The sequence below is a fragment of the Macaca fascicularis genome, chromosome 1 (genome assembly GCF_037993035.2).
Source record: "Macaca fascicularis isolate 582-1 chromosome 1, T2T-MFA8v1.1".
Lineage (NCBI taxonomy): Eukaryota > Metazoa > Chordata > Mammalia > Primates > Cercopithecidae > Macaca > Macaca fascicularis.
In genome coordinates, this window is record NC_088375.1 from 117,729,263 (window position 1) to 117,742,579 (window position 13,317).

Genomic DNA, 13,317 nt, shown 5'->3' on the forward strand with positions numbered 1-13,317 from the left:
CCTCTGCTGCTGCCTTCTGCTCCTTGGCATTCAACCGAGTTTTCCTTTCCTCTGAGACGCCTGGGACCTACCCGGACCAAAGCTTCCTCCTCCTCGCCCCTCCCCCAATAACACAGGGTTGGGGTCTGCATTTTCTTCCTCAGCACTGTACTTTTATTGTCATGTCTATTTTATGGTCTGTGTCCCCACTAGACTGCAAGTTCCATGAGGGCAGTGTGGTCTATTCTGCTTTGGTCGCCTCGTGATGGTGTCTACCCAGCAGGTTGTGCGTGTTGGGTAAGTAGTGAGGGAATGAAAAAGCACTTGCTTTACAGGGCGGTTGGTCATAAAACAATAATAGCTTATATTTACTGACCACTTATGATGTATCAGGCACCATTCTAAATGTTTTACAAGTATGTCACAGACTTCTCACATTACCTTCTTAAGTAGGGGTTATTTCTTCCACGGAACAGATGGGGAAATTGAGGCACAGAGAGGTTAAGTAACTTGGCCAAGGGCCACAGCTAGGAAGCGGAAGAACCGGCGTTAGAACCCAGGCTGTTTCCAGAGTCCAGATTCTATCCAAGAGTGAAGTGCAATATGGGGTTCCACTGCATGAACAGATTCAAGTCTCCAGCAAAGGGCTTTGTTTTTGTTTCCAGGAGAAAGGACGAGCTTCTGTGCCGCGGGCTTCCAGGGTTATGGGTCGCCGGCTGGGCTTTGGGAAGGGCCTGTACATCTCGCAGGCGGCCCCGGAGTCTGGGTGTGAAGCCCTGATTAACTTTGCGGGCTCCTCGGCCCACACGCCAGCGCTGCCCAGGTCCTCCGGTGCCCCCGGTGCCCCCGGCCACTCGCGTGCCCCCGCCAGGCCCGGAGCCCGGACTCGCGTCTCCGGGGGCGGGGCCGAGGGCGGGACCGGGTCGCTCTCCGTGGCCGCCGCCCTGGCCCCGCGCTCGCCTAGCCGAGTGCAGCGGGCCGGGCTGGAGCTGGAGGGGCGGGGACTCGGGAGGGGCCGCAGCGCGGCTGCTGGTGCCGTTGCGGGAGAAGAGGAAGCGGCGCGTCCCCTGAGGCGTGCGCCCGGACGGACCGACGGACGGACGGACGCGCGCGGAGGGAGAGGGCCACGGGCGAGGTCAGGCTCGGCGGGGGCGCGGGCGGCGCCCGGAGAGGGCTGCAGCGAGGGGATCCGGGGGGCCCCGGAGAGGGAGGCGGGGAGGGGGGAGCGGGCCCGCGCCAGCTCCGCTCGGGGTCGGGCCCGAGACCCCTCCCCTGGCTGGGCGGGCACGCGGCGAGCGCGCTCCGGCAGCGGAAAGCGGAGCCCCGGACTCCCTTCTTCCCCGGTCTCTTTTCTTTACAATCAGCGAGAAATAAACACCCTGGAAGGTAAAACAATAGCGGGGCCACCTGGGACGCGTCGCGCGCAGAGCTCCCACGGTTGGGGCGGGGGCCGGGAGTCGCGGCCCCACCGCGGAGCCCCTTCCCGATTTGCCCTGGCGGAGGGTGGGGCTACCTGCGGCGCCCGGACTCGGTAGGAGGTGACGGGAATTCCCAGGAGTGAAGCATTTGGTGAAAGTATTTCAGGAACAATCGGGCTTCCCACTGTTGCCCTGCTCTGGGCAGGGAAACTGAGGCGGAGGGAAAGATAGCGACTTGCCCAAGGTCAGAATGCAGAGGTTGACTGTCCTGGTCCAGGAACCGGACCCAGGTGTCCGGACCAGCTCAGCGCTCAGCCCCAGTGGGTTTTGCAGTCTTGCCTTTGATAAAAATCTCTGTTGTGTTTGTTTTAGAAATCTGCTGGCGCTGGGGGACCGCTTCAGGGCTGCCGAACGCCAACTTGCTTCGTGTGCCCTAGACAGGCGTGGGGCAGGTGGCGCCTCCGTGACCTACCACCATGGATGGAAACGGACTTTTTGGTGAAGAAACCCAAACGGTTGATGTCAGGCAGGGTGATTTGGCCGTCAAAGGTTTTGACGAAACCTGCCTTGTTCTCTTTGGGGAATCTGAATGAGGGAGATCACAGACACCTTCACTGGGAAGCCAAGGACATTTCTGTATAATCAGTGGATGAAAGGATTTTCTCAGACTCTTTTTTCCCTGATCCTGGAGGATTAATCCACTACAGTCTACAATTTCAGTGGCAACTGCAAGGCACACGATGTGGCAGGAGCCGGGAGCGCCTTCGGAATTGTTGTGGACCCTTCCTGTGGCATAGGGGAGTTTTCACACTTGCCTCCACTCCTCCCCTTCCCCCAGACTCCCTCCTTCTGATCTCTTTAATCTGTTCCCATTTTCCGAGTTAAGTTCTATTTCCAAAACTGTTCTCTGGAGCTATAAGTGGATTGCCAGAAATGAGAGATTAGGAGCTGGGAGAAGAGGAAGCGCCTTGTGTTGTGTCTCCTGGAGGCTGCCGACATGAAGCGCTTTTTCCTGGTGCTGAGCTGTCTGGCTGTGCTGGGTAAGTGGCTCTGCTTATCAATACAATCGATGTGAAAGTTTAACCTGCTCTTGGTTCTTGTAATTTCTTGTGGTTCTTTTTCATCAACACTAAGCTTTGGGGGACACCAGGAGGTGGTCGGTGTGTGTCACAGGTTGGAGTAGAGTATGAAGAGGCCCGTTTCTGATCCAGGAGCAGCGATGGAATATCATTTGTTGTCTTTAAGAAGGAACATTTGCTGTTCTTAAAGTGTCTGTCTTGGGCCCTGGGGTGAGGTCCTGCATCTGCACATCTGTGGTTTAGGGACTTCATATGGCTGGTGGGCTGCTGTCTGGTAGCATGACAAACATGGATGCTCTGGTGTTGTCACTTCTTTGTTGGGCTGCGTTGATTCCTAACTGGGAGTGGGAACATAATTCCCCTCTGTCTCGAAAGTTGGTTTGGGTGATAATGATGGTGCCTTTTTTGAGGTGGAAATGGGAGTAAATGGGATAGGGGTTGAAGGGATGCTTTGCCTACCTGAGTGGTCTGTAGGCTAAAAATGTGAGGGCACACTAGTCCTGTGTCTCCTCACCAAGGAAGCTTAGATCATAGTTCTGGGAGAAAGAGAGCCTGAAGAAAAGGAAGCTGCCTGGTAGAGGAGGTTTTAGGATTGGCTTTTGTGCTCCCACAAATCAGAATGCTTGGAGTGGGAAGAAGAAACTATGGCCCTGGGTGAACCTTTGACACCTCTGTTAAGGATCCCCACCCCAGTGAAGAGGCCCCTCTGCTCATAAATTGCCTGTTCTTTTTATGCCAGTGAGCACTGTCTTCAGCGTGATATCTTAGAACACATCTCAGGTCTAGGATAAACTTCATCGCCGGGATTTGGTGCCATTCTCTTTCCCCATCTCAGACCTCATACCTAAGCACACCCCCTGCCCTCTCTGTAAGGCTCGGTCCTCTGCATTCAGAAGGGATTATGATTGTTGCCTACAGGGTTCACATCTCCAAATCTAGGTGTCTTGCACGTAACTTACGGTGATCTGTTGGCAGTGGAGATTGCTTCCATACATTGTCTATACCCTGGAAGTAGTTAACAGGTGTGTGGGAAGAGAATGGACTTTAGAATTAGGGGACCTGAGTTCCTATCCCAGCTTCACCATGATTGACATCTGAATATCAATAAAACAGAAACAATAAACAATTCAAGGATATAAGGTGTCGTAAATGCCTTGACTGCCTTAAATAATGTCTGAAACTCGTAATAGATGTTCAATCAGTGGTTCTCAATCAGTGGTTCAATCAGTGGTTCTCAAACTCTCCTGTGCATGTTGGAATCACTGGGGGAGCTTTTAAAAATTCTGATTTCAGGCAGCAACCCCCGACCAGTGAAACCAAACTCCCTTGGTGGGATGGGACCCAGGTCTCAGCCTTTGAGCTCTCTCAGGTAATTCCATGCATGGTTCACTTAGAGAACCAGTGGGTGAGTTCATTAGCGCCAGTGCCCTACCACCCAACACATGCTGACACGCTGCCGGCAGTGAGTTTAGTTAGTCTTCTGTTCAGCTGTGGGCTAGGATACAGGCAGTGTCTCCCTGTCACCTCTACGCTCAGGCAGAGTCAAGAGGCAGGGAGCCCTCCATTTGCCAGTCTCTTCATATTGGATCTGTATTTGTTGTACTGTATGTGTCATTCGCTTAGTGTCTGGGTTTAAATCAGCAATTAGTGATTCATGTGGATTCAACAGGACACAAACAAGGAAAGCCCTTGGGGAGATTTGGATGTGGGATGGGGTGTGTGGCTAAGGCGGGAAAGAAGGCTGAGTGGCAGGGTGGGGCCCAGGGCAGGAGAAGTAGCCATCAATGGGAAAACAAGGCAATGTGACATTTGTGCCTTTTGTTTCTTCTGGCTGCTCAAGAAATGTAAGGCTGCATGCTGGTCCCCTGCTGTTCACTCTCTGGGCCACTCTGTGGAGTGGAGCTGGGGCCCTGGCACCTGGCAGATGCTGTCATTTTTCCTCCACCCTCACCTTCATGTGTAAACAGGTGCCATGGAGGAAAATGAGCATCAAGGTGGCTTTAAAGGGGCACAGTGGCAGACGCCTAGATGCAGGCTAACGTGGGAAGGTTTGGAACTATAGGCATGCATATGGATCTCTGATTTGGAGCCCCCCTGGTGGAACCTCATCTTTCTCTTCACCTGATGGCTGTCAGTACGGTAGGAAGGAGGCCTGGCTACTACTTTCCTAATCTGGGAGAGGTAGAAGGCGTTTCGGGAGGGAACAAAACCCATGTTGGGGTCTTATTTCCTGCTTGCAGTCTGCTGTGGTCTGGTTCATGTGTCAGCATTCTTGCTGTGTAATGTGAATTAATGTGTAGTGTGAATTTAAAACAGCAAAGAATTCTAAGGTTTTAAGCCCATGTAGGTCACATGCCTGGAATAAAATTTTGTTTATAAAAGTTGGATAAATCTAAGTGCTCTGAAAGTGAGACTGATGCAGGTGCCAGCCTCTAGAAATGGCAATTTTGGTTAGAAAACCCCGGACAGTATATGAGGGGGTACACAGGGTAAATCTCGGAGACACTCTCATTTCCCTCAACATCATAGACCTGTGCTTTTCTGCACCCGTCCTTTGCCAGTGTCTGGGATTGGAATCAGATTCCTCTTTTTCTGTCTCTTGGGACACTGATTCCTGCTTATGTCTTTGTCCTACCGTTTGTCTTTGTACCTACCCCCTTGACCTCTGTGTTGTTTTCTTCTGTCCTAACCCTAGGTGCCTCACCCAGCAAGGGTTGTGGTGGCAGTGCATGGCCACCACAGGGTGGCCACAGGGCAGGGGTGGCCCTGCCACCACAACCCTTGGTTCCAATTACAAAGCCACTTAAGCCTGGTCCCGGTTGAGTCATGAGGGTAGTAACATCTCTACTTGAGGACAGATGTAGCCAGAGGGGCAGAAGATTAGAGAGAGAATGCAGGCTGGTGCAGGGGTAGGAAGGGAAGGGTAACTGGAAATGTGCCTCTGTCTGGGAGCAGCCTGCATGAGTGACAATGACATGGGAAGATGACAGCAATGTGGGAAAGAGAGCATAGGATTTGTGTCTGCAAGAACAGGAAGAAAAATTCTCAGGAAAGATGAATATAAGCTTTAGACACATACAGCACATTTTGATTTTGTGTAGCCATGAAGAGTTATACCTCCCAGACCAGTGCTGATGTTGCAAACAAGATTAAATAGCTTTAAAAGTGTTAGCAATGAAAAATGTAGGAGATTGGGACATCTGAGAACCTGTAGATGGCAAATGATCATTTGTGTTCTGCTCCAGAGGGAGAGAAGTTGATTTGTAGAGTTTGGGAAGTCTCTTCTTTGAATACGGTAAGGCCGAGGAAGCCATGTCTTACTTCCCAGTTAGTTAGAAAAGGTTTCTTAAGGGAGAAGCCAGAGGGTGGTTCTGAAAGGGATTGAAAGAAACTTTGAAGTACTGATGGGTGTGACCTCAGAGACAGGGCTGGAGTGATCAAAGGCAGAAGAGAAAGAGGAGGCAAAGAAAAGTGAGATGGTTTGGAGCAATCAGGAGAAGAGTTCTGAAAGAAGGAGATGAGGATTGTGATTTATGGATGAACAAATATCACTGTCCTAATAGTTGTCCCAGAGGTAGTACACTTCCCTTTCCTGGGGACCATTTGACAAGGGTGCAGGAGAAGGAAATTCTTGTCAGGAGGACTTCGCCTACTAGGATGCCTTTCAACTGTGAGAATCACTGAGCTACCTCCAAGTACCCAGGGCTGTGTTAAGATGTTGCCATCTTCTACAGTTTTCATGGCAGCAAGACTGCTGGTACTTCCATAATGGCAGTAATACCAGCTCCCCTAACTCTAGTCCTTACTGTGACCCAAGCCCTATATCATCTTTCAGTCTTCAAAACAACCCTGCAAGATAGATACCTTGCATTATCACTTTTTTTTTTTTTTGAGACGGAGTCTCGCCTTGTCGCCCAGGCTGGAGTGCAGTGGCGCGATCTCGGCTCACTGCAAGCTCCGTCTCCCAGGTTCATGCCATTCTCCTGCCTCAGCCTCCCGAGTAGCTGGGACTGCAGGTGCCTGCCACCACACCTAGTTAATTTTTTGTGTATTTTTAGTAGAGATGGGGTTTCACCGTGTTAGCCGGGATGGTCTTGATCTCCTTGACCTCGTGATCCACCCGCCTCGGCCTCCAAAGTGCTGGGATTATAGGCGTGAGCCACCACACCCGGCTGCATTATCACATTTTTATAGATGGGGAGATTGAAGCTTAGGGAGGTTAAGTAACTTGCCTAAGCTGGGCACGGTGGCTCATGCCTGTAACCCCAGCACTTTGGGAGGCTGTTGGATCACTTGAGGTCAGGAGTTTGAGACCAGCCTGGCCAACATGGTGAAACCCCGTCTTTACTAAAAATACAAAAATTGGCGGGGCATGGTGGTGGCACATGCCTGCAATCCCAGCTACTTGGGAGGCTGAGGCAGGAGAATCGCTTGAACCCAGAATGTGGAGGTGAGCCGAGATCACGCCATTGCACTCCAGCCTGGGCAACGAGAGCAAAACTCTGTCTCAAAAAAAAAAAAAAAAAAAAAAAAGGAACTTGCCTAAGATAGATTGCTGACAGTGGTAGGGCTCCAAGCTCCTGCTGTCTTTCTCCATGTGCATGCTCTCTATTCCCAAGATGATTTTGTGGTCCAGGATGACTTCTAGCCCCAGCCATCAGGAAGGAAGAAAAGGCTAGTGAAGGGTAGGACCTCTCAATGTAAAGATACTTCCTGGAAGTCATATACATTACTTCCACTGACATTCTCATTGGCTAGAACCTAGTCATGTGACCATACTTAGCTGCAAAGAAGGCTGGAAAATATGCTTATCCTGAGGATCCATGTGTCCTGAGAAAAACTTGGGATTCTATGACTGTAGGGAAAGGAGAGAACAGATTTTGGGGGACAGCTGCCCGTCTCTGCCACAGTCACAAAGCTAAAAAGTGGCAGAGTAGGGTTTTGAAGCCAGGACCATTTGGTTCCAAATTCTGTGTTCTTTCATCTAATAAGCTATTCCCTTTGAGTCTGAAGCCGAGCCTCTGGCCTCCAAGAAGGCTTGTTAAGAAGGCATGAGTTTGATGAATCAACATTTGTTTCGTAGAAAGCAATCTAAATCAGCATATAATTAAACACTACATGTGGTGGTTTTATCAGTGAGTATTAAAATGTTTATAGAGTGCTTATGTGCCACTGTGCTAAACAGTTTACATAGCATGACCTTCTGTATAAAGTTCTTAAAGACCATCTCTCTCATGTTCATTACTGTAGCCCCAGAACTCAGCCTTGTGCCTTGCAAAGTAAGCAGGTGTTCAGTTATTTTCTTTTTTATTTTTTTCAGATGGAGTCTCACACTGTTGCCCAGGCTGGAGTGCAGTGGCACGATCTCGGCTCACTGTAACCTCCGCCTTCTGAGTTCATGTGATTCTCCCGCCTCAGCCTCCCGAGTAGCTGGGATTACAGGCACACACCATGACACCCGGCTAATTTTTTTGTATTTTTAGTAGAGATAGGGCTTCACTATGTTGGCCAGACTGGTCTCGAACTCCTAACCTTGTGATCTGCCTGCCTTGGCCTCCCAAAATGCTGGGATTACAGGCATGAGCCACCACGCCTGGCCTGGTTAATTTTTTGATGAGTGAATGGTTTCACAAGGTAGGTGTTGTTTCTGTGTTGGCTTCCTTGATCAAGATAAGGAAATTCAAGACACTTTTCCCTTGAACACAATTATGTTCAAAGGAAAAGAGCTGGAATTTGGCAGAATCTGAATTTGAATTCATATTTGTCTGATTGTAGAGCTTAACGTTTTTTGTGTCATGGATCCTTTTGGCAGTCTGGTGAAGCCTATAGACCCCTTCTGAGCATAACATTTTAAAATGCATACGTGGCTGGGTGTGGTGGCTCATGCCTGTAATCCCAGCACTTTGGGAGGCCAAGGTGGGCGGATCACCTGAGGTCAGGAGTTTGAGACCAACCTGGCTAATTAGCTGGGCATGGTGGCGCCCGCCTGTAATCCCAGCTACTCGGAAGGCTGAGGCAGGAGAATCCCTAGAATCTGGAGGTTGCCATGAGCTGAGATTGTGCCACTGCATTGCAGCCTGGGCCACAGAGCAAGACTCTGTCTCAAAAAAAAAAAAAAAAAAAAAAAAAGCTTACATAGGCCAGGTGTAGTGGCTCACTCCTGTAATCCTAGCACTTTGTGAGGCAGAAGCAGGGAGATCACTTGAGCTGAAGAGTTCAAGACCAGCCTAGGCAACATAGTGAGACCCCCATCTCTATCTACAGTCTCCTACAGAGTTCAAAGTGAAGTTCAGTGTAGGTGGCTGTTGTTGGGGAAGACGAAGAGGACATGGGCTGAGTGTTCAGAAATGGTCAGGATTTGGATGGGGAGGGCATTCTACTCCCAATGAAGTCCAGACAATGCAAAGGCCTCAGCGGGCCTTTTACAGACTGGAGAAATGACTGTCAGTGGTTTTAAGGACCAGTTTAGGTGGGGTGATGCTGGACACAGAAAATTGGCTTAAATTATAATGAGTTTGGGATTTAGGCTTAAAGTAAGTCCCAGAGCCCAGGCCACTGCTGCTTAGCCCAGGCCTGGGAAATGGAGGAAGCTGTCCCGGTTGCTGACCTCTTGTGGTCCCTGGCTTCGGGTGTGCAGTGCATCCTTAGTTATGACTCCTTGATTAATATTTTTAGCTTCTGGCCAGGCATGGTGGCTCATGCTGATAATCCTAGCACTTTGGGGGGCTGAGGCAGGAGGATCACTTGATCTCAGGAGTTTAAGACCAGCCTGGGCAATATAACAAGACCTCATCTTACTAAAAATCAAAAACATTAGCCGGGCATGGTGGTACACACCTGTAGTCTCAGCTGCTTTGGAAGATGAGGTGGGAAGAATTGGTTGAGCCCAGAAGGTCGAGGCTGCAGTGAACTGTGATTGCACTACTGCACTCTAGCCTGGGTGGCCCCCATCTCACACACACAATAAAGAGCGAGACCCCATCTCAAAAAAAAAAAAAAAAATAAATAAATAAAAAAGGAGTTCCTCATTTGCCATGAGTGGACACCTGCTTCTTTACGGCTCGAAGTGAACACAGCTATTCCTTGTAAAGGGTTGGTTTTTACTTTAAGGAAATTTAGAACACCTGTGTGTGAATGCCCCCTGATTTTCAAAGAAATGAGTGGTTGCATCAAAATCAAGCTTGTATTTGTGGAAAATCACATGTTACCAAATTCTCTCATCAAGAACCCTTTATTAACTGACTAATTGTGGGCCACGGTGGCAGGCACTTAACAAAGACCATGGCAGCAGACCTCCCTTAACTGGAACCCTCAGTTAAGTGGGATTTTGTTTTTATTTTTGAACTCCACCTTCAGAAGGGCAAAAATCACAAGATGTGGTAGCAAGGGTTTTTTCTCGAAATTAGCTTCCAAGCAGTCATCAGCTCAGTCTCTATGTCTTCCGCAACTGTAATTATAGTAGCAGAAGAGAACGGTGAGCCTGGGGCACTGCAAGATCCTAAATCAAAGATTAAGTCATATTAACTCTACCCTGGCTGGAAAGTGGTCAGATGTACTTTAAAAAGCTTTATAGTAGGCTTTATAATAACGAGAGTTGAAGCAAAGTTTCCACCTAACCCTGTAATTAAATTCACCAGAAGACCCCATTTCCCATTTTCCAGACAACCAAGGCTTTGCCAAACACCACCCGTCCCTGCCCTCTATGAGAGGTCATCCAAGGCTGGCAATGAAACAAACAGTCAATCAATTTGCAAATGGACAGGAAGACACTGACAGGATGTGTTCACTGAGGCTAGGTGTCTACCCGGGGAGAGAGGCCAGGCAAGTCTGTTCTTGTTTTCAATTTAGCAGGAGGAGTGAAGGGGAGGCCAGAGTAACTCCTGAGTGGTCAATCTGGAAAGGCCTTTTGGAAGGGCTGGAATTTTAGGCATTTTTCTTACGTAATAGGAGAGTGACGTCCTGTTGGAATTGTGGGGTAGAGGATATTCTGGGCATTTGTAAAGGGGTGGAGAAGCCTGAATGTCCTGGGATGGGAACCCTAAGGGTGTAGGTTTGTAAAAATTGGTGCAGTCGGCCGGGCGCGGTGGCTAACATCTGTAATCCCAGCACTTTGGGAGGCTGAGGCGGGTGGATCACGAGGTCAGGAGATCGAGACGATGGTGAAACCCCGTCTCTACTAAAAATACAAAAATTAGCCGGGCGTGGTGGCGGGTGCCTGTAGTCCCAGCTTCTGGGGAGGCTGAGGCAGGAGAATGGCGTGAATCCGGGAGGTGGAGCTTGCAGTGAGCCGAGTCCGCGCCACTGCACTCCAGCCTGGGCGACACAGCGAGACTCTGTCTCAAAAAAAAAAAAAAAAAAAAAAAAAATTGGTGCAGTCATTTGCCATGAGGACTGGGTATTTGGGCTAGAGACAGGTGGGCGACAAGTCAGAAAGCTGTGAGTGGATATCCTGGAAGACCACTGAGAGGAGGAGCCAGGGATGGCACTGGACATTTCTGAAGGTGGGGGGCCCACAGGTCGAAGTGAAGCGGGGCCTGTTTCTGTACTAAAGCAAGAGCTTCTGTATATCCATCAAAACATAATCAGGCCAGGCACGGTGGCTCACGCCTGTAATTCCAGCACTTTGGGAGGCCAAGATGGGTGGATCGCCTAAGGTCAAGAGTTCAAGACCAGCCTGACCAACATGGTGAAACCCCATCTCTACTAAAAACACAAAAAATTAGCCAGGCATGGTAGTGGGTGCATGTAATCCTAGCTACTTGGGAGGCTGAGGCAGGAGAATCTCTTGAACCTGGGAGGTGGAGTTTGCAGTGAGCCGAGATTGCACCATTGCACTCCAGCCAGGGCAACAAAAGCAAAAAAATTAAAAAAAAAAAACCTCCATCTCAAAAAAAACCCCATAATCAGAGCAAAAACATTCTAACAAAACTGTGAACTCAGAGAAATTAGTGATGCCTGCTTCCCGTCAACTTTCAGGTGTCCAGGCCTTCTCTTTATTAAAACAGAAAAAATCTGGTACCAGTTGTGTGTTCTTTCTTTGATGTGGTGCAGCTTACCCAGGCTTGCCTTAAGTTGGTGCTATTTTTGTGTATTTAATTCTGTTTTTGCATGTGACCCATTGTCTGATGCTTCAGAATGCAGTCTGCTGCCTCTTTTTGATAGCAACTCTGAGAACATTGTTTTTGCTCTCAGCAGAGCACTGGGTACACCTGTGTCATCGCGGGTGCCATGGCATGAGGCAGGCTTCCCACTTCACTTCTCAAGGACCCATTTTATTAACTCTCCTTCCCCTGGGAGCTCCGTATTTTGAAATCTTTTGTTTCCCAGACAATTAGGGAGTAATTAAACCTTTTTTCCCACATGATAACCAGTATGATCATTCACACTTGATATAGTCCAGTTCTAAAGCAAAATTAGTCTGGTGGTCTGGGTTGTGGATGACCAAAGCACATATGTGTTTGACCCGTTAGGTCCCTCAGCCCTGTGGTTAGGGAAAGTGGGGTTATTGTTAGGTGATTTTGAAATCTCTAAGGTGATCAGTTTCCCAACCCCATGTGCTGCTTTGGGCCTCAGGAACCTTGGATAACCTGGATGGTGTTTGTCCACTACTTGTTTGCATTGGTGACCTTGACTGACCTTGCCAAGTAGCACTTTTCAGCAGGGAGAGGGGAAGGAGATGCAGAGTTGAGCAGCCATCATTTGCTGCGGGTCAGATCACACCTACCCTATCCCAGCCAGGTATGATCTATTCCTTTTTAAAAAGACTTTCAGAGAATGAAATTTTACAGTCTTTTTTATATAACACCCCCAAAAGAAAATCTTGATTTTCACTTAAGATTTCATTTGAAGTAAGTCATGATTTAGAACAGCAGATAAAATGCATTAGGGTAAAGTATTATGTAAATGTAAGGTGAAGAGATACTGGTTTCTACTTCAGGAGGTAGCTTATATTTGTTTGCTTTAATTTTTTTTTTTTTTTTTTTTTGGGGATGGAGTCTCGCTCTGTTACCCAGGCTGGAGTGCACTGGCACAATCTTGGCTCACTGCAACCTCCGCCTCCCGGGTTTAAGTGATTCTCCTGCCTTAGCCTCCCGAGTAGCTGGGATTACAGGCACCCGCCACCATGCCCGGCTAATTTTTGTATTTTTAGTAGAGATGGAGTTTCACCATGTTGGCCAGTCAGGCTGCTCTCGAACTCCTGACCTCAGGTGAGCTGCTGCCCCAGTCTCCCAAAGTGCTGGGATTACAGGCGTGAGCCACTGCGCCTGGCCTAATTTTTGAATTTTAATTTTTTGATGGAGGTAACAGTGACTATAATTCTAAGAATGTAGAAAGTAAAATGTGAACGTTCCCCTCCTTGTCCATGTGCCTTATTGACTTTGATATAGATTCTTTATAGTTTGGTATATATTCTTCCAGACCCTTTTCTATGTATATACTCACAAAAATATATTTTTTCTGACATAAGTGGAATCATGCAGAACATATTGTTCAACAACTTGATTTTAAAGGAATGATTTACTTCACTATTTTTTCAGGCTTAATTTTATGGCTATATCAGAACTGATTTGGTTATTTTATAGCTGGTTGAAGCTGTAATTTGTGAAATCATTGGGAAGTAGTGAGCCTCCTTCAATAACTATATAACAATAACTTTGCTATATCAGGAGAGCAAGTCATAATAAAAATATTATCTTTAAATTTTAATGTATTTAGTGAGAATAATTGACTTGTTTATTCTGCATATTTTATTCGAAAACACATAAATTCAGCAAATTAAGCACATTCATATTTTGACTATTTTCCTATAATTTTAAAATTATGTTAAATTAAAATGAAGC

At 48.1% G+C, this 13,317-nt stretch overlaps 1 protein-coding gene across 5 annotated transcripts in view; it reads left to right on the forward strand.

The window, feature by feature from the left end:
• Positions 1-1,023: 1,023 nt before the first annotated feature.
• Positions 1,024-13,317, forward strand: part of IGSF3 (immunoglobulin superfamily member 3) — a 93,223-nt gene continuing 80,929 nt past the window's right edge. For 3 of the 5 annotated variants that reach the window (XM_005542202.5, XM_015430540.4, XM_005542204.5), the window contains exons 1-2: positions 1,024-1,114; positions 1,770-2,437. In XM_005542202.5, the coding sequence (XP_005542259.3) occupies positions 2,395-2,437 (43 nt within the window). In that variant the 5' untranslated portion in view covers positions 1,024-1,114; positions 1,770-2,394. Of the gene's footprint in view, positions 1,115-1,272; positions 1,366-1,769; positions 2,438-13,317 lie in introns of those variants that run through there. The other 2 variants (XM_005542203.5, XM_073998235.1) reach the window with 1 other exon arrangement.